General features: G+C 38.6%; 1 protein-coding gene across 2 annotated transcripts in view; it reads left to right on the forward strand.

The window, feature by feature from the left end:
• The window catches only part of itfg2 (integrin alpha FG-GAP repeat containing 2), a 65,473-nt gene that overhangs the window by 8,992 nt on the left and 34,822 nt on the right, over positions 1-21,659 (forward strand). For both annotated transcript variants that reach the window (XM_048607756.1, XM_020525103.2), the window contains exons 6-8: positions 353-501; positions 10,318-10,412; positions 14,343-14,396. In XM_048607756.1, coding sequence (XP_048463713.1) covers positions 353-501; positions 10,318-10,412; positions 14,343-14,396 — 298 coding nt within the window. The remainder of the gene's footprint in view (positions 1-352; positions 502-10,317; positions 10,413-14,342; positions 14,397-21,659) is intronic.

The following is a 21,659-nucleotide window of genomic DNA, read 5'->3' on the forward strand; positions in this document are numbered from 1 at the left end:
ACTCCATCTGCAATTTTTCAGCCCATTGACCCATTTGATCAAGATCCCTTTGTAATCTTAGAAAACCTTCTACATCGCCTACAATGCCACCAATTTTGGTGTCATCCAAAAACTAACTAACCATGCCTTCGATATCCTCATTCAAATCACTTAAAAAAAATGACAAACAATAAAGGATCCAGAACCGATCCCTGTGTGGTTCACTAATTTAGACAGTCTTGGGTGAAATTACCTTGTGATTTGCTCTCCAAGCTGAGTGAGCAGCTGGGGAGCAATGAGGATATTGGAAAAATATGTTTGCACAGCAAGTAGTTTTACTTGATTTTTTATGATTCACATTTCGTTGCAACAGGTAGATAGTCTTACTGTGAATCCAGGGTCTGATGGGACCCCAGAACTAATGGTCTCTCAGCCAGGCTGTGGATATGCAGTTCTGCTGTGTACCTGGCGATTGGATCAAGAGAGGATACCAGAAAGAGATCCATCTGGTGTCTCTAGCAGGTAAAATTTCAAATAAAATTTATATCACTATAAGAACAATTTCAACAGTAAGTTCAATGGTGCCTTTAATCTCTTTACATGTCCATTTTACTTACAAAGTATCAAAAAAGTATTTCATGGAGAATACTTTGAAATATCAAATAGGACATCCATCAGAAGTCGAATGCTACACCAACTAATTGTTTTTTTTTTCTTATTTGTTTTGTACCCCCACCAGGATTCTTTTCTGTGCTATTTTAATCCTAGCCTTGACAAATATTTAAAACCTATCTTCAAACCTGATAAGGGCTGTAATATTATGACTACCCAGGTACCTGTAAGTTTCGAAGTGAACCTTCGGTTATCATTCCCATTTCAGAGTCACAAGGGTTGGTCTTGAGCCCCAGTCCAAGGACCCAGTATCTAGAGATCATATTTTGTTCTTCATTTATTGTCTCAAGTAATTCTAAAACCCCTCATCTCTTGACTCTGAAACTCAAGAACCATGCTTGAGACTTGAGTTAGGTGGTGCTGTAGGATAGGACACGATGGACAAAGCTTTAAGTGCCTATACACCATTAATGTGGACCTGCTGATTAAACTACTTGCTTCTGTAATTAGCCTTGCTCTCTGCACAAGACTAAGGCTATAAATATCCGTTCAAACATATTATGGGGACAGCAGGATATACTGGTAATGTTATTTGATCATATATTATATTACATTGTGTTGCTCAAGAGCCTGGTCCAATGCTAGTAATTCAGAGACCTAGGCTAATGGTTTGGAAACATGGGTTCAAATCCTACCCTTTATTCCTGATGGAATTTAAATTTAATTAATAAGCCTGGAATATAAAGGTAGTCTGAGTAACGGTAAGCATGAAGTGGTCATTGATTGTTGTAAAAGCCAACCTTGTTCACCAAAGTCCTTTTTGGAAGGAAATCTACCATCCTTACTTGACCTAGTCTGTATATGTGACTCCATACCTATGACACTGCAGTTGACTCAACTGTCCTCTGAAATAGCTGAGCATGCCAAAGTCAATTAGGGGTAGGCAACAAATGCTGACTTTGCCAGTAATGGCCAAGTTCTATGAAATAAAGAAAAAAATCCTTGAGGTTGATTATGTTGCTGCCTTGTTTTTACCAATCATTGTAGAATACAAGCTTTAATTGCAGTGGTATATGGAAGTTTCCCCAGTTGTTAGAAGAATGTTTTGGCTCTTTTAAATGTAATTTTTGTTACCTGTATGAAAAATCTTGAGCATTGTCACCACTAGGGTTATGGCCCTCAATGGCCAAGCGAATAGAGAGTAACCCAATGTACATGCATTGGAATTGATGGTAGCTGTAGAATTATACTGCACAGAGAATCAAACTGGAGTTGGCTAATTCAAGCTATTGCAGAGCACCCTGTTGATTACTAGGTTTTTTTTCTGGGATTATGTGTCATTAAAACTAGGCCATAGCCATAACCTTTTATATTTACAATGCAGCATGATATTTCATTGGTACAATACAGTCATACTGCACGGAAACAGACCCTTTGGTCCAACCAGTCCACGCCAAACATAATCCCAAACTAAACCAGTCCCACCTGCCGACTCCTGGCCCATTTCCCTCCAAACCTTTCCTATTAATCTACTTATCTAAATGTCTTTTAAATGTTATAATTGTGCCTGCATCCACGACTTCCTCAGGAATTTCATTCCACAGGAACCGCCCAAGTGTTTAAAAAAAAAAAAAATTTGCCCCTCATCTTTTTTTAAATCTCTGTCCTTTCACCTTAAAAATATGCCCCCAAGTCTTGAAATCCCTCATCCTGGGGAAAAGACACCTACCATTAAACCTATCAATACCCCTAGGATTTGATAAATTTCTATAAGGTCACCGCTTCAACCTCCTTCACTCCAGTAAAAGAATTCCCAGCCTTTCTTTATAACTTAAACATTCCATACCTGGCAACATCCTGGTAAATCTCTTCTGAACCTTCTCTAGCTTAGTGATATCCTTCCTATAACAGGGCAACTGGACCTGGATACAGTACTCCGGAAGAGATCTCACCAATGTCATGTTCAATCTCAACATGCCAAAAGACAGTCTATCAGGGAAGTAACTCAAATTGAGAGACTTTGCAGTGCTAGAACTTAGTTTGGAAAAAACATACAGTTTTTGTGGTCAGGTAGAACCATTTCCTCTGTGCATTATTTGCAACATTATGAACACATTTAAAGTCTTACCTTATGTCTTCCAGGTCTTTTGTCTCTGTTAAATGGGTGATTGTTTTGAATTAAAAATTGATCAATAAAACACATTTTAGGTTTTTTTTTGCCCTCAAGTAAACAAACATAAAAGGCTCTGTTTTCTTTGGTTGTTAATTCTAAACTGAGCAAGATCTGGCACAAGTTCTGTTCTGGATGTGAGTGTTACTGGCTGGCCAGCATTTATTGCCTGTCCCTAGTTGTTCTTGAGAAGGCGGTGGTGACCCGCCTTCTTGCAATGCTGCTGTCCATAATTTGCATAATTATTCACTGTGCCAGATAGAGGATCAGACAGACCTATTGAATACATTAGTAGGAGAAAGGAACATTACTTATCTGCAAAATATAAAAGGTTACGGAAACTAGGATTGTAATTTTATAACAGGGGACAAAAATTCAATGAGTTTTTGAGGTGCTCCAAAGTATGTTAACCTTTTTAGTAGCTTTTATTAAAACAGGGGATTAGAAGTACCAGGCAAAAAAATGAAATGAGAAATGGTAGTGGCACAAATCTGCACACGAGTGACAAAGCACCAAATTCCCTGTTACTTGTAAAAAGTTTAACGCTTTGCACCACTTAATTATATTATACCAAACATATAAGTTAGTACTCTACATGCCTACAGGGTAGGACAATCAAATTTCAGGCCAAACTAATTGTCTTGCCCTTTATTGGTGCTGTGTGCTTACTATGTTTTCTTTTAGCAGAAGACACAACATTTGACCCTAAGGTATGACTCACATCCAGAGCAGATCAGATTTTAACCCAGGCTTTCTGGCTCAGAGGTAGCAACACTACCAGTCTGCCAACATAGCCCCTTTTTCATGCAATACAGTATTGTAGGTCTTTGAAATCTACTGGTACTGCTTCTTGAGGCCCCTTTACCATCATTTCATCTGCAGATGATGTATAATTTCACTTTCCTTTCCTGATACGAGTTTATAGGTGCTGACAAAAGGACTAAAAGGACAATTCACGTGTCAGCGCCGCGCTAGTTTGGTTTTCCTCTTCTAAACACACTTGTCCAGCAAATTTTTGTTGGTGCTAGAGGCAAAATAATTATGGAAGACACCTGCCAGAAAGTCTGATGGAGCAAGGGCATGGGGTTTAACCAAAACAAAACAGATTGTGTAGAAATGGCCTGAAAATGCTTGCCATCAGCATTTGTGCCATCTAAAATGACCTTTCATCTGAAATATCCTGGATTCCAGGTTAATATGTGCTGTTTTTGAGACCTTCATCCACTCCTGTTTTTCGTGCTTGTGTTGAAAAATAAGCCTTGGACTCATGTTTGAATAGTTAATTAGTGGTGAACTGCATTAGGATTTCTTGACGAATTGATTGGTGCCGAAAAGAAAAGCTTTTTCACTTGTGAGCCCTGTACCTAATCTGACATTGAAGCAGGAATGAAAGTGGGCAAATATCAGTTGGAACTGAAGAGTCTGGGGACTAACAGTTGGTGAAGAATACATTCAGCACCTTTTATGCTATAATATTTAAATCACAGATTTTCCCTCCTCCTGCTAAAGTTTTTGTCTCCTCACTGTGCGTCTGTTATGTTGAACTGAATTTGACTTAAAATTGGCAGTGGGAGTCTGTTGAGAATCGTGAAAGTTGATCTTTACACATCACAATTTCCTCCATCCTGTGCACACAACTTGGATATCAACAGCAACTATTAAATTGCAGTAGCATTTGGAAGCCACAGCGTGTCGTCAAAGTGCTGTTACTATCATGAGTTGTTTTGGGTCGGACTGTGGCTGTCCGTGAGAAAGACAAAAAGATTGGTTTTAAAGCGTACTTTGGCTAGTGCTACTCCTGCCAGACTGGCAGGTACGGTATAAATTTGGGATTAAGTCAGGAAAGGTCTTTCATTGGGGATTAGATATGCAGTATTTTAAAAGATGTAAATGACAAAACCAGACATTTAAATGTACACGTAGAGTATATTTGTTAAAGGAGTAACTCTCAGAATATTTTGAGTGTATTGTACTGGTGTGTAGAAATAGGGGATGATTTGGTCAGTTGAATGTGTGAAATTGTCCTTTGATCTATTTCCAGTTGCCTAGAATGAAACTCCCCACAGTTGTGAAAGGGTCTAGTGGTTTTACTATTAGTTTTATTGCAGAATAAATGAATGATTTGGAAAAAAAAAGCTACTGAAGTATGTAGGATTAGGAAACAGATTTGTGTTTGTGAATTTGTATTTGTCTCCATGTGAAAATCTTGAAGTGATGAATTTTATCAGAGGAAGCTGGACAGTTCCCCAGGGGACTGATCATACAGAACTGCTTACAGTCAGGCTTGAAGAAAGACTTGTGTTTATATAGCATGTTTCACGGTTTTAGATTTAGAAAAGTGCATTATAGTCAATAAAATACTTGTGAAGTTTAGTGACTGTTGTAGGAAGAGAAGCTGAATGTCTGGAATTATCTCAGACAGACTCAAGAATTTGTAGCTGAGGGTGCAAGAGGCAAAGAAAATATATAAAAGAAAAACAGCTCAGGTATAAATATTATGAATTGTTAATGCCTGTGTATTCAGTGGACATGTTCATTTAGCTATGTACATTTTTTAGAAACCATTTGAGTCCCATTTCAGCTGAAACATTTTAGAACTGGAAAGTAGAGCTGAGTTGGAGGCTGAGGACATGGGAAGTTGGAGCATAGTAAGATGTTAGAGGAGAGTGTGAAGATAATTGAATGTAGATGGATTGAACATACGGATACTCAGCAAATCAGGGACGAGAGATTCGCAGCACTAGTGTCTATGTTAAACATTAAACAGAAGAAGAAAGAATGCCAGAGGCTTGCTAAACCACCTATGTAATTCTTATTATCAAAAGTGAAGATAAAGTCATAAAATCATTCAGCACTGCCCCTGCCTGTCAAAAACCTAACTATTCTAATCCAATTTTCCAGCACTTGGTCCATAGCTTTGTATAATGCCTTGACATCGCAAGTGCACATCTAAATGCTATTTATTATGAGGGTTTCTGCCTCTACCACCCTTACAGGCAGTGAGTTCTAGATTCCCACCACACTCTAGGTGGAAAAACATTTTCCTCACATCTCCTCTAATCCTACTGCCCTTGTGTTAATCTCTGTCCCTGTCTTTGATCCCTCCATCAAGGGGAAAATTGCCTCTGCTCTGAGGAAACCAATCCCAGTCTGTCCAATCTTTCTACATAACTGAAATTCTCCAGCCCAGGGTACGAACTGAATCCTGGGAAATCTCCCTGCAGTGGTTGTCACAAGGTCAGCCAGCTGGATAGCATAAAATGAGTTCCCTCATTGGGGCTGTTTATCTGGTCCAGTCAGGAGACTTGGCTGAAATCAATTAAATGCAGATGGGTATGCCAGGGTATTGGGACTAAATGCCTGTCTCAGTGAAAGGCATGCTCTTGTCAAAGGCTATGTATTTGTGAATAAAGGGTGATTGGAGATGGGATGCTGGCCTCTGAAGAGTTATTTCAGTAAATGAGAGTAAAGCATGATTCTGAAGAAACTTGCTTGCAACAATTGTTTTGAAGTTGGGAGTAAGTATTTTCTTGCATCATGCCTCTGGTTGGGAAGCTTGACTCGTTTGACCCTGCTGTCGAGGACAAGGCCCAGTGTGTGGAAGTGATGCGTTATTTCTCTGAGCAAACAACATTGTGACAGTTTTTTAAAAAATGAGTAATTCTCCTGACGGCCTGTGGAACTGTAGCTTTCCTTTCATCAGAGTTTCCTGAGGTACCAGATACTGAAACCTTTCAAGAATTGATTGACTTAGTTAAGGAATATTATGAACCCAAGCCCCTGTTAATGCTGAGATGCTAATGCTTTTTCTTGGCAATTTGAGAATTAGGGGTTTTTGACTAGGTTAAGATGACTGGCAGAAGACTGTGAATTCGGTTTAACCTTTAATGAGATGCTTAGAGACCATCTAGTATGCAGGATTACTGATGTAAGCGTGCAAAAATGCCTACTGGCTGAAGCTCAACTGGACTTAAAACAAACGCTACAACTGGCTTTATCACTGGAAATGCAGCAAGTAGAGCACGTGAGTTGCAAGGTATTCCAGTGGAAGTGGACACTTTCACCAGTCTGCCTGAGCTTGGAGAATACCATTTGAGTGCCAGCAACTGCATAGCCTCATTCAGGAAATATCCTGATAAGAATAACTCTAGGTTGGCCCACAGCAAAACCCAAAACCAAGCCAAGTCTCTATCAAACAGTTACAATTTTCCTTAACGCCCGGTAAGACGTGGCAATTGTTGCTGATATGCGGATTTAGGAAGCGACAAAGCCCTAATACACTTGTTACCTTACTCCATTTGTAGACCAATATCCAGGATGGTGACCAGGGGAGTTCATACACTGCAAACGCCACCTTCTTCTGGTTTGGAGCAGTTAAATTGCTTAGCAACATCCAAATCAGAATCAATCAAGATAAACATCTTGTTAAATATCAGAGGAGCCAAAGCAACTTTGTATGTTGACCAGGAAGCAATTCCACGATTCTGCAAAGCTTGTCCAGTGCCATTTGCCTTAAGGGCAAAAGTAGAAGCAGAAGTTAGACTGGAAAGTGAAGGAATCATCAAACCAGTCCAATTCACAGAATGCACACCAGTCATATCAATTTTGAAGCCCAATGGATCAGTTCGCCTTTGAAGGGATTTTGAACAAATAGTAAATTTTTTCTCGCAGAGGATTTGTACGCAAAGCTAGCAGGAGGTTTGTGCTTCGTGAAAATTCACATGAGCCACCCTTACTTGCAATTGCATTTAGACCAGGGTTCTCAGAAGTATACTACAATTAATACCTATACGAGCTTGTACTAATATATGAGACTGCCATTCAGCGTATCGTCAGCCTCTTCAGTGGATGACGGAGAACATTTTGCAAGATTTGCCTCAGGTCACCATTTACTTAAATGTCAATATAAATTTGCCTAGCTGCAGATTCCCTCCTATAATGTGGATTCCAGGACTGCACACTGTACAGTATCTGAGGCTCAAGCAATGTTTTATCCAGCATAACCACCTTACTATTAAACTCTATGACTTGACTATTGAAGGCAAATATCCCATATGCCCTCTTAATCACTCCTAAGGGACTGGTGGACAAGCAGACGAAGGTCGCCTTGCTCCTTCCTGTGCTTAACAGGTCCTGTCATTCATCATGTATTCCCTTGCCTTGTTCATCCTGCCCAAGTACATTACCTGCCATTTATCCAGATTGAATTCCATTTGCCACTGATCATTCCACCTATATCCTCTTGTAGTCCAAGGTTATCCTCCTCACTATTTACCACCCTACCAATTTTTGTATCATCTGTGAACTGTTAACTTTCCTGCTCTCAAGTAAAAATCATTTATATAACCACAAACATCAAGGGGCCCAACACTGATTCCTTTCGGACCCCACTGGACAAAGACTTTGAATCAGAAAACCATCCTTCAAACATCACCCTCTAGCTCCTGCTTCTCAGTCAATGTGGATCCAATTTGCCAAATTCCCTTGTAACCCTTGGGCTCTTACCTTTGCAGGACCTTAGCAAAAGCCTTGCTCAAGTCCAAGTGGACTAAATCAAAAGGATTGTCCTTGTCGACACGCCTGGTCCCCTCCTGAAAAAATTCAGTCTAGATGGTCAAATATGACCTCTCCTTAACAAAACCGTGTTGATTGTTCTTGATTAATCTCTGCTTCTCCAAATGCAAAATAGTTCTGTCTCTCAGAATTGCTTCCCATAGTTGTCTTACTATCGAGCTAATCCATAGAGATGTAGGCCGGTTAACCTAATATCAATTAAAAAGTGGAATACTGCAGATGTTGGCAACCTGAAATAAAACAAAATCCTGGGAAAAGCTCTGCAGGTCAAATAGTGTCTGTGGAGAGAGAGAAACAGACAATGTTGTGGACTTTCAATTTTTTTCCATTATTTCACGATTTTATTTTGGCTTCATATCAGTGTTTGAAAATACTCTTGCATTTTTGTTGAAGGATGAGAAAGCAAAATACCAAACAACAGAATATAACTCTAAAATGATCAGCACAAATTTTGAAAAGGCTGGCCATGTTAAACCATTCTTAGTGTTTTCTTTGAAAAGAAAACCGTATACAAGGGTAGTACAGTGAGTATGATATGTGTGGACTTTCAGAAGGCCTTTGAAAGAATTTCATGATAAATTTTTGTACCTGAAGTTGGGAATGGGCAGATACTGAATGGCTTGAAAGATGGCTACATAATAAGAAATGTAATGTAGGAGTTAAGAGAAGTTTTCCACAGAGAAAATAGCTAATAATGGGGTGGAACTTTCCCAAAACGCAAAGACATAACTGGCTTACCTGAGGAGGAGAACAAACAGCAACTGAAATTCAATATAGCACAGTTTGAGAGGGTTCATTTTGCTAGAAGAATAAGGAGATCACTTATCCTTTGGAAGGTGCAGAGGCATCTAGGTGTTCTAGTGCATGAATCACACAAAGGTAGTTTGCAGATGCAGCTAGTCATTAAGAAGGCTAATGCAGTACTGTTCTTTATTACCAGAGGAACTGAACATAAAGTAAGGAAGTTACGCTTCTTTATATGAGGCATTGGTGAGGCTACATTTCAAATACTGTGTTGTTTTGGTGTCCTTATTTAAGGAAGGATGTAAATGCAGGTCATTCAGAGGAAGTTCACTCGGTTAATACCTGGAGTGAATGGGTGGTCCTTTGAGGTACAGTTAGACAGGCTGGGCTAGTTTTCACTGGAGTTTAGAAGTATGAGAGGTGAATGATTTTCACAAGGTAGACATAGGATGTTTCCTTTTGTAGGTGAGCACAGAACTCGAGGACATTTTTGAATTCAGGCTTCATTCTTTTCAGACAGAGATGAGGGGATTTTTTTTCCCTCGGAGGGTTGTGTGAATTTGGATCGTTTTGATTCAGAAGGCAGTGAAAGATGGGTCATGGAATATTTTTAAGACATAGGTAGACTTTTTTGTTTCAACAATGGGGCCTGGTGATCGTCTTGATATAAGTATAGAATAATAAGTTTTAGGAATTTACTGGACAATTGGACATACTTCATCTAAGTCTAAACCTTTCTCTACCTAATGTGTGTGCATCGTAAAAGAAGCTTTAATGGTGATCAGAAATAGGAACTTAGTTGATTTCTCTTCCTTGTCCAGTAGTACAGAAGCTAGTGTTACTGTTTCATCTCTCTTGGCTTCCGTTATTCAGAGCAGCTTGAGAATTGAAGTTTAACTTTCTTTTGACAATGTGGCTCAGCTACTTACTTACGTAACTATGGAAAGACATCCTGTTCTTTGATTTAAAAAGTTAGCTCTAGCATACCTTTAACTTTGATACTCTGAGACTGTTCAAATTTTGTTATCTCTAATAAGACTGGTGCCTGATTGAAGGACGAGTGGATGCTGTTGATATTGGAAAATTAAAATATTACATGTAGCAAATATTGTTTTAAGTGTGCATAAATACATAAAGTGCTAATTTCCTCTTTTTGGCAACATTGCTTTTTCCAGAACCTTGTTTATATGATTAATTCTCTTTTCAGCTCCCACATTTTCTCTTTTCCTTCTCTGTAGTGAGGGTCTCATTCGGGATGTTGTCCTTCACCAGACTTCGGGCAGAATTCACAATAAAAATGTTTCCACTCATTTAATTGGTAGCATCAACAGAGGTATGTGCATCTATCCTTGAATGCCTTCATCAGTAATTGAGCTAAAATTGTAATGAAGAGATTCCAAGTTAACTTATCTTCTAATTTGTGCAGTTATTGTACAGCTATTAGCACAGTCATCCACTTCATTGGAATGAAAGAAATAGGCAAAATTATGGTAAAATGTCAACCACTGTAAAATTAAATGGCAGAGTAGATGGAAAGGTTGAATGTCTGACTGTGGTTCCTATTCCTTAAGTTCTTCATAAATCTTGAGTAGTAATGAATGATCTTTTGGACAGGCAAATGACCACCTTTTATCTGTATGGCGTCTATAATATGGATGGAATGCTTTGATTTGAAGTTAGCACATTTTATATTAATTGACTTCATACTTTTAGTGAGTTCAGGCATGTGATTTATATAAAGATACTAAAACCTTGTGACAATATAAAGTGACAAGACATACCTTTTGAGAAAGATGTTGTTTGGTATGCTGTAACTGGTGTACTCTCACAGTTATGCAAATCCAAAAATTTAGCAGCTATTTAACCCTAAAATTTCCAAAAATGTGCTATGATTTTAAGCATGATCTCTGAAATTTATGAAAAATTCTTCAAATAATCATATCCATGCAACTTTATTGAATGTGTCTGGAGAGTGAGTTATTGGAATCAAATAGAAGGTTAGAGCAGCATTCTAAATTACTAGAGAGGTTTTGAGCATTTTGTAATAGTTATTTGAATCACTTTTACATAGAGGCTGCTTTGTCTTGATTGTTACCAAAATCCTCAGGCTGTCACATTGCTGCATAATAATGAAATTAATTATTGCAATCATCATGTTTTGCAGGTAAATAGCTCAACCAGTTTTGCTTCAACAATGTCCTCTATCAGCAATTGAAAAAGGGCCAGTTAATCTATTTTACTTGGGCTAGTTTTAGGATGAAAATCTGTATTTTGGAAGAAATCTTTGCTTTGCTTCAATTTGTGCTGTTGAACCATTTACCATAATTTGAACATAAACCTGAACACCTCATGTAATGTCTATTTTGAAAAATGACACTTTGAACAAGAGTGCTCCTTAAATTTATTTTGTCATATTGAGCATGGTGCTCAGAAGAGTAGACAAAGTGCAAAGCAGGGCAAGATACTTTAAGAAAAGAGTGGAATTGAAATATTTAACATGGGCAACTGCTGGCTTGTTATCTGATATAATGGTTTTACAGAAATATGAAGCCAACAAGGTAAGAAGATGGGTCAGGATTATTGATTTGTGAATGGGTGATGTAAATTGTCAAAGATATATTTAACGCTTATTGTGTTGTTTAAGATTGAATTGTGCAAAACAGCATCCACTTGATTTGACTTCATATTTCAAAACTAGTTATATTCTGGGAGTAGTATTGATTTATTTATTGTTTCATGTACTTGTTGCATGTATTTGTAACAAACACAGTGAAATGTGTGGTATAATGTTGCCACTCTCAGGCGCCATCTTAGAAACACAGACAAAAGAGCCAAGACATAGAATATAAAGGTAAAAAATAAAAACAAAAATTATAAGTGCAACATTACAGTCCTTCTTGTTAAGTGCTTTAATATGTGCATTATTGGGCAAGCAATGTAGTTGGAACGGATCTTATAATTCAGGGAATTAAGTCCTGCAACTATCAGGGTGTGGAAATTTTGGCTTTTACTACTTGGCTATTCTCATTAACTCCGATCTTATATGAACTATACTGAAGTGATATGCACTTTAGGAAATATTTATGTGAATTAATAGATCTTCCACAGCTCTGCTCATGAACAGTCTGCAGTTTGGAGTGCTATTGTGATATTTGCCTGCCAACAAGCTGTTGCTATATTTAAAATACTTTGGACAATCATGTATACAGGTGTATTATTTTTGATCTGAATCATTTCCTGGGTAAGGTTCAGAAAGGAAAATAAATTGTGAAGAATCACACTGAAGAAATCCTCCCCGCTTCTTTTCAAATTAATGAACAAGAAAGCTAGCAGACACTATAGAAGACATGTAACGTGCCCCTACTGGATTTATGCTGAAGTTTCATTCTGTTGAGGAGTAGATCAATGATGTCACTCAATGTTTAACAATATTATTTCTTTCTAAGTAATGATGGATATCCTAAAGAGGGTATAAGTTCAAGAAGACAAAAGGAACTGTCTTCAATTGAAGATTTCATAAATCTTTATTTGTTAAGTCCTGAAGCAGGTAAATCCAATTGGATTTTAAATCTACTCCGTAACGAATCAATTCACGTGATATAATGTGGATAGTTGGTTAATTACTTTAATAGGTTTGCATGCTTTAACATGAACTTTGATATAGTTACGAGCTAACTTCAGTGTTACTAACTTTAGTAGTCTTAAAATAAACCAACAGATTATCTGCAGAGGGAAAAGTATCCAGACTGAGTAATGGTTGTACTTTTGACTTGGTTGTGTGTAGTAGCAATGTTTAGCAGAAACAAATCTTTTAAAACACCTTTTTTTATTTTATCATTTGGATGTGTACATTGCTGGCTAGGCCATTATTTATTGTTGACGCTTAATTACCATTGAAAGAATGGTGGAAAGCCACCTTCTTGAACCACTACAGCACTCTGGGGTTAGGTAAACCCAAAGTGCTATCCAAGAGGGAGTTCCATAATTTTGTCCCAGTAACAGTGAAGGAATAAAGATATGGTTGTGAGTCAGGAAGTTATGTTGCTTAGTGGTGTTGTTGCCATGTATTGGCTGGACTTGTCCTTCCTGGTGGTAGAGTTCATGAGTTTGGAATGAATTGTTTAAGGAGCCTTGAAGAGTTGTTGCCATGCATCTTATAGGTGGTACACAATGCAACCAATGTATGTTAGCGGTTGGGGGAGTGAATGTTGAAGCTGTTAGATAGGGTGCCAATCAAATAGCTGCTTTGTCCAGGATAGTGTCAAGCCTTTTGAGCTACACTCAGTTTGTCAAGTGGCGAATATTCTATCACACTCCTGACTTGTGTCTTGTGGATGGTAAACTTGCTTTGGGGTGTTGGTAGTTGACTGTGACTTGCTGTTATAGCCACAGCATTTGTCTGGTGGGTCCAATTCGGTTTATGATCAATGGTAACCCCTTAGATGTTGAGAGTTAGGGAGTTAGCAATGGTAATGCCACTGAATGCCAAGAGAAGATGGTTGAATTCTCCCTGGTTGGAGATGGACATTGCCTGCCACATACATGGCACTTATCAACTTGAGCCTGGACAAGAGCCTGTTGCTTTTCGGTGCAAATTGCTTCAGTATCTTAGTAATCATGCTTCAGCATCTTAGGTCCTGAACATTATGCAATCAGTAAACATTCCCTGGTATGATAAATGGCAGTGGGTGCTGGATGAGTTGTTAATTTTAAATCTGAGATAGATAAACTTTTGTTAAGCAAGGTGTTAGGGATATGGGCCAAAGGCAGCTATATGAAGTTAGGAGTTTGGAGCCACAGATCAACCATGATTTCATTGAATGGAAGAACAGGCTTGAAGGGCTGAATGATCTATAGCTGTTCCTATGTTCCTTACTTTTGTATATTACTATTCCACCATCTTTGGTGGGTTTGCTTTGTCAGTGGGACAGAAGATACCTAGGAATAATGGTGATAGCGTCTGGGGCATGGTCTTTCTCTTGGAATCATAATTTCCAGATGATATCAAGCTGTTGCTTGAATTGTGGGAGAACTCTCCCAATTTTGTTACAGGCTCCCAGATATTAGCAAGAAGGACTTTTGAAGGTCAATAGAGGTGTATGTGCCTTTACTATTTCTGATGCCTTCATAAGTGCCATATGAGCCATTCAGTTTCATTCCCCTTACCAGACTTTGTACTAGTTAGGTACAACAGAGTGGCTTGCTATTGTAATCAAATATTCAATGTAAACAAATAAAAAATCATTTTCTATTTTTTTCACAGGGTCCAGTGATGATTCATCCAAGTCTGGCTTGTTTGCTCTTTGCACATTGGATGGTAAGGACTTGTAATTATTTCTAAGCTAAACAGTTAACGGTTTTTGGGTTCAACAAAGTATATAGCTATTCAGCCATAACCAAATAAAATGTAATTTAAATTTACATGATAAATTATTGTTGCGTTCCAGAAAACCTGTTGGTCTAGGACAGAACTGGAGCTAATTTATTTATGCAGTTACATAGTACAAGCATGCATCTCATAACAACTAGATGTCCCAAAACATCTTACAACCATTTAAGTATTCTGCAGTCCAGTCACTGTTGCAATATAGGAAACATGGCAGCAATCAACGCACAGAAAACTTCCACAAATATAGTTTTAATCTGTATTAATTTACAGGGCTCAAGTGAACTCTTAGTTAATGCCCATACCTGCCTATGATTACTATACAATTAATAGAATCTCTTCCCTCTCTCTAAAATGTAGATTTCATGTGCACCACCAAATTTTGAAACAAATTAAGTCAAAAACTTCCATATTACATATTGGCATGCTTAACAGATTTTCATACGTGCTTTATTTTAAAGCAATAAATTGATTTGCAATGATCCTTTTAAGAGATTTTATTTTTTCTCCTGTACTTGTTTCAAATCAGCAAGGTCAATCGTTACATTTTCTCACTCCTCTTTTCTAAGAGATTGCATTATTCTACAATGAATGGAATGTAGATAACTATTCAATGTGTCTACTATCTTCAGGATGCCTTTGTACAGTGTTTCACTTAATGGATATTTCCATAAGAGCTGGTATTTCAGCAGCTAAAGTACTTTAAATGTATTCTTTATGTTTTCTTCACTTTACAAGCTAAAGGACAGCTTTTCCCATTTTACCCATGAGAAATAAATTGAAAGCAGCTGCCCTAGAGAACCCATCAATACTAAAAATGTCTAATTTCAATTTCTTTGGGCCACCTAAAGATGGGAACACGAGCACATATTTTCTCCAGATTGAATTCTTTAAAATGTTTTAGTTTTCCTTTTATTTTCTACTTTAGTGTATTTATTTTAACGTTAACTCCAAATACATCAAGACTAGTAACCGGTCTGAGTCTCCAGGTAATACAGAGGATCAATTAAGTTTCACAAAAGTTCTATCACCTTTAGATGTGGCATCAGCTTTGTAGTATGCTAGTATGATTAACCAGGATGAGAGTAACACTTTCTAAATAGGATGGTTGATTTCAAATTGTTCTGGATACACTTAAAATTTGAACTAATGTGCTTAAAAGCTCAACATACCTGATGCCTGATTTTAAACTCTTCTGAGTTTAGCAATAACATATTTCTGAAAATTGGCAGTACTACTCCCATAGGAAATCATCACCATGTATAATGGAGACATCTGTAGGTTTTTCTTTAAGACCTTTTATGACGTTTATCAGTTTCATAAAAATACATTATTTGGTCATTGCATAGCTTTTTGTAGAAGTTTTCCATGCGTTGATTTGCTGCCATGTTTCCTATATTGCAACAGTGACTGGACTTCAGAATACTTAAATGGTTGTAAAATGTTTTGGGACATCTAGTTGTTATAAAAAGTACTGTGTAAAAGCAAATTTGAGGTTCTATAAAATGTTCAATAAAACCTTAGATAGCTTTTTGTTTTTGACAAGAAATCAAGGATTTTTGGGAGCTGATGTGAAATTGGAGTTAAGGCCATAATCAGATCAGTTTTGCTGATTGAGTATCAGAGCAGGCTTGATAAGCTGAATATCCTAGTCATGTTCCTTAGTTTTTTGTGTTCTTGATTTTTAGTTTAACGTAACCTAGTCTTAGCAAAACTGGTCTCACTTAAAAATACCACATCCTGGAAATATCATTCAGACCATAAATACCCTCTTTGTTAAAATTCCAAAGTTCTTCTGCTGCCCCTTTAGGCCAGAAACACTTCTCTTCTGTCTCTCTTATGTTGATCGATCTACATTTTAATGACTATGTAGTCAAAGAGCAAAAATGATTTTTGAGATTACTTTTCCAGCTGTGGAGAGTTGTCTTAACATCTATATCACCCACTACATGGATATCTTCTGTGCAAATCCAGTGATGGTAGCAAAACTGATTGTTCCTTCTCTGGCACTTCAGAATTAACCCCAAACTTTCCAATTATCAAATTCTCTTTGTTTTGCCTCCCTTAACAGTTTATTCTTACATTTAGTAGTAGTCACCAAAATGTCACAAGCATGAGGATATGCACTTCTGTTTCCATTGTGAGACTGTACTCTGGAAAATCACTGTGTAATTTATTCATGGCCATGAACTTAGGGGGAACATTGCCACCAGAGCTGTTTAAAGGGTTCATATACTACTTGCACATTAATTGCTTGTTGATTTCTTTGGCTTTTGCTATTATTTTACAACTATTTGGTGCTTTCTAGACTTGCCTAAGACCGAAGAAGTCTTGAGAACTTGATGTGACAAGTGCTGAGGGTGTCTGTTGATGATATTGATTAGAAATGGGGACCAACATGCTTGTCTTGCCAGCAGTGCTTGCATCTCGTAAAAGAATGAAAAAGACTTCTACGTAAACCTATGGGCACATTAGTAGGCATTCCTCTTATAGTACTGCATGAATTGAAGAATGATCGAAGGCCACACAGCAGGGCAAATTGCTGAAAAAGATGGATAGACATTCAACAGGTGGCCATATCAAGGCTTTTCAGGAAACAATTCTTCCAGCCAACCTTCAACAAGGAGCAATATGTGAGATGTCTGCTCTTTGGTAAGTATGATTTCACTGAAATCTACCAACCAACTCGGAGCTGGACAAGCACTGCCTTACAAGTGGATGTGATGGTGATTATGGTGATAAACCTTTTTATATGTCTGGCTCGTTGCAGCCTGAAACTAGAGATATTTGTAACATCCATTGCTAAAGGGAGGGCACTGAGGCTCTCTTTTGAGTGACAGCAAAGCAGATGGAGTGCACATGTGGACTTACTAGGGTGTTAGGCATCTCCACAGTGCCAGATGCCATTGACTATAGGCACATCACTTTCTGGCAATTGCAAGTAAACCCTGCTTCGCATCAGAGCTGGTGCCTAATCATAGGCGGCAAATCATCCAGGCATCCATCCTGGCAACATCCTACTTTTGTTCTGCAAAAGTCCACTCTCGGTTTCAATTAAACTGCCAGGGCAAACCAAATGACACCTATCTGCTGACAGCATGACTGACAAGTCCCAGATGCATCATGCAGAGAATGAAAACTGCTGCCACATGAAGTACAATATTGCAGACCATGGGTGCTAAAACAACTTCTGCCTGGACTGAATGGGAGATGTTTGGATTGGAACGTCAGAACAGGAGTAGGCCGTTCAATCCGTCAAGCCTGCCATACCATTCAATATCATCATGGCTGATCGAACTCTTCACTACCTTTTAACCCACCCCAATCCCCATATCACTGTATACCACTGGTAATTGGAAATCTATCAAACTCTACCTTACGAATGCTCAAAAGGCTGTGCCTGTAAAGCCATCCATGGTTATGAATTCCAAGGATTCACAATCCTCTGAGTTTTTTAAAAATCTCCTCATCTCTGACCTAAATGGCATCCCTCTTATTTTTAAAATATGCTGCCTGGTTCTAAACTCCCCAACCAGGGGCAACATCTTACTTGCAAATACCCTGTTTATCCCTTTTAAGTATTTTATAGGTTTGAATGAGATCACTTATTTATTGGGATAAGGAGGACATTTCAGAATGGCAACGTGTAACAAGTGGAGTACCACAGGGTTCAGTACTTTGGCCACAATTAGTTACAATATGTATTATGACTTGGAGGAAGTTTGTCTAGTATGTTTGCGATGACACACAAAAATAGGTGGGAAGGCAAGTGGTGAGAGTTTGCTCAGAAGGATACGAACAAGCGAAGTGAATGGGCAAAACTTGGCAGGTAGGATATAGTCATAGAGTCATACAGCACAGAAACAGGCCCTTAAGTCCAACTCGTCCATGCTAACCTATTTTCTAAACTGAACTAGTCCCATTTGCCTGTATTTGGCCCATATCTGTCTAAACCTTTCCTATCCATGTGCCTGTCCAAATGGCTTTTAAATGTTGTGATTGTATCCACCTCTGCCACTTACTCTGGCAGCTCATTCCATATATGTACCACCTTCTGTATGGAAAAAGTTGCCTCTCAGGTCACTTTTTTTAAATTTTTCCCCTCTCAACTTAAACCTATCCCCTCTAGTTTTGGGCTCCCTTACCATGGGGAAAATACCTTGGCTATTCACCTTATATATGCTACTAATGATTTTATAAACTGCAAGAAGAATAGAGGACCTGGATATTCCGTGAATGGAGAAAGACTGCAAAAAGCTGCAACATAGAGTGATTAGAAAACTTTCATGTATAAATCGCAAAAAGCTAAGATCCAAGTTCAGCAGGTAATAGGGAAGGCAAATGGAATGTTGTACTTTATTTTATAAGGAATGAAGTATAAAAATAGGGATGCCTTGCTAAAACTATGTAAGGTATTAGTTGGACCACACCCTGAATACTGTCAACAGTTTTGACCCCTTTAACTAAGGGAAGACATAGTGACATTGGCAGCAATCCAGAGAAGGTCCTTGATTGCTTGGAGGAATTTTCTTGAGGAGAGTTTGAATGCATTGGGACTGTACTTGTTGGAAATTAGAAGAATGAGATGCAACCTTATTGAAACAAAGAAGATTCTCAAGGGATTTGACCCAGTTGATTTGGAGAAGTTTCTCCCCTTGTGGTACAGTCGAGGACCAGAGGGCATAATTTCAGTGTAAGTAGCTGCTCAGTTAAAACAGATGAGGAATTTTGTGTCTGAGGGTAGTGAGTTTGTGGAACTCTTTACCATTGAGTCTGTCTAATTCAGTATATTCAAGGGTGAGATAGACAGAGATTTTTAATCAGAGGGATTCAAGGGTTATGGGGAAAAGGCAGAAAAGTGGAGCTGAGGGCTATTAGATCAGCTTTGATCTCATCGATTGACAGAGTAGAGTTGATGGGTCAAATGGCCTGCTCTATTCCTTTGTATTACAATCTTATGGTCTAGTTATGCAACTTGTTTGAGTACTGGCCTGAGAGGAGTGCAGGTGTACACCATCCCAGTATTACAACCCCTACTTTTCCTCGGTACTATTGCCGTTTTCCCATGAGCTGAAACTCATTAATATCGCATCAGTCTTTTAGATACATAGTCATTTTTTCTGAATTTGGCCTATGCTAAGTTGCATGTGATTCAGGGAATAATCCAGAACTTCTGAGGATCTGCTTAATTTGGTTCCTGACTCCTCAAACTAGCTACGTGGAACCTCGCTAGCGTTTAAAAGAATGAAGGATGATCTGACAGAAACCTATAAAATTCTAACCAAACTAGGCAGGCAAAAGCAGGAAGGTTGTACTCAATGACAGGGAAGTCTAGAACCAGGAGTCACATAAGGATATGGGATAGACCATTTTTGACTGAGAGGAGGAGAAGTTTCTTCGCCCAGAGAGTGGTGAGCCTGTAGAATTTGCTACAACAGAAACCAGTCAATGCCAAAATATTATATTATTTCAGGAAGAATTTGGATGTACCACTTGAGGCTAAAGGGATCTTGAATATGAGGGGGAAAAAAGCAGGAATAGGCTATTAACTTGGATGACCAGGCATGATCATAATGAATGTGGAGCGGTCTGAATATGCTATGTCTGTATTTCTCTTACAGCAGTGTTTGTGTTTTTTTCCCCCACCTCCTGAATGGTTTCCTGTACCAGGGTAGGGATTGCCAGTGATCTCATCCATCCTGCAGCCTTCACTTTTGACCAAATAAGTTGAAAGAAACTTAAATGAGTTGAGCAATTGCAAAGGCCAGGGCTTCTGCAATCCTGTTCTCTGGGTCCCCCCACCTGCCTTACCCACAGTCACACCTTCCTTTACCTGACCAGTGACCAAATCAGAAAATCCTATTCTAAAGGTTGTGATCACCTCCTGGGATAAAGTGTCCAGGTAATGTTTACCCTCCCTGATGCATTGCAGTGTCTGTAACTTGGCTGCAGCTCTCAACCTCTAAGCTGACGCTATTTGAGCTACAAATGCATTTGCCCTTGATCATGTTGGCGTCTGAAGCTTCAACATGCAGGAGCTAACGATCCCTCTAAGCTGTTTGGCCGTGCATGTGTGCAGCCGCTGTATGGTTCTGTGCACATTGACAGTTTGATTGCAGCACTGACTCCTGGTTCCAGAAGTTGCTGCCAGACGTGGACCTCAGACGCCCACACAGCCAGAAAGAAAATTGGAGAAAATGCTGTTTTGACCCATGATGTATCATAGTCTTGCAATCCTTAATGTGTTTTATTATCTACTTAATTACTCAATAAATTTTTTATTCATTTTTAAAAAAATATATTTTATTGACCTTACCACCAGCTCCTAAACCTTAGAAATAGAGTCAACCTTAATTCCTTATTAGAGACTCAACTGAATGCTGGTTTCTTCCCCTGTGATAAGATACAATTCCTGGAAAGTGAAAAAGTTAGAAAACGCAAAGAAAAGAACACTTCCATCCCCTCCTTCCCTCACTCATCCAACTGCCAACACACTGTGCTAAGGTACACAGAAATTTCTTTATTTATAATTTCTGAGTTAGCAAAGCCCCAGGTACAGAAAAACCAGTTTTGCCTGATTTCCTTGATGAACTAACTTTGGTTTTGTTCTAGTGGAGAGCTCGTAAAAGTATGGAGGGTGGTAAATAAAGTTACTGAGCTACAGACACGCACTGATGATGTAGTTGCAGTAAGAGTCTTGGCTCAAAAGGTGAAAAAATGAGCAATTCATAAACCTACTGGCAATGTATTCAGGAAAGGTAGATGAGGAAAAATAGGAAAGGGTAACATTATTGATTTCTGGATGGTCAAAGACCAGCTGCACCCTGGAAATGCATGCTTGGATCTCTTAGAAGTTCCAACTCAGTGGGAGTTTCCTGAGAAGTTTGATGTTCCAATGCATAATTTACCTACTCCCCTATATCTTAAAAAAAGGTCTCTGGCTGTGAGATAGAGTTGGAGACTTCGGACAGGGAATTTCAAGACTAGGGGGAATGTTTTTAAGGTGAGAGGAGAGAGATTTTAAAAAAGACTTAGAGACAAATTTTTTTCCACAGAGGGTGATTCACATTTGGAATGAACGTCCTGATAAAGTGGTGGATACGGGTACAATTACAACGTTTAAAAGACATTTGGATGGATATATGGATAGGAAAGGTTTGGTGGGATTTGGGCCTGGAGCAGGCAAGTGGGACT

Source organism: Rhincodon typus, chromosome 18, assembly GCF_021869965.1.
Source record: "Rhincodon typus isolate 14 chromosome 18, sRhiTyp1.1, whole genome shotgun sequence".
Lineage (NCBI taxonomy): Eukaryota > Metazoa > Chordata > Chondrichthyes > Orectolobiformes > Rhincodontidae > Rhincodon > Rhincodon typus.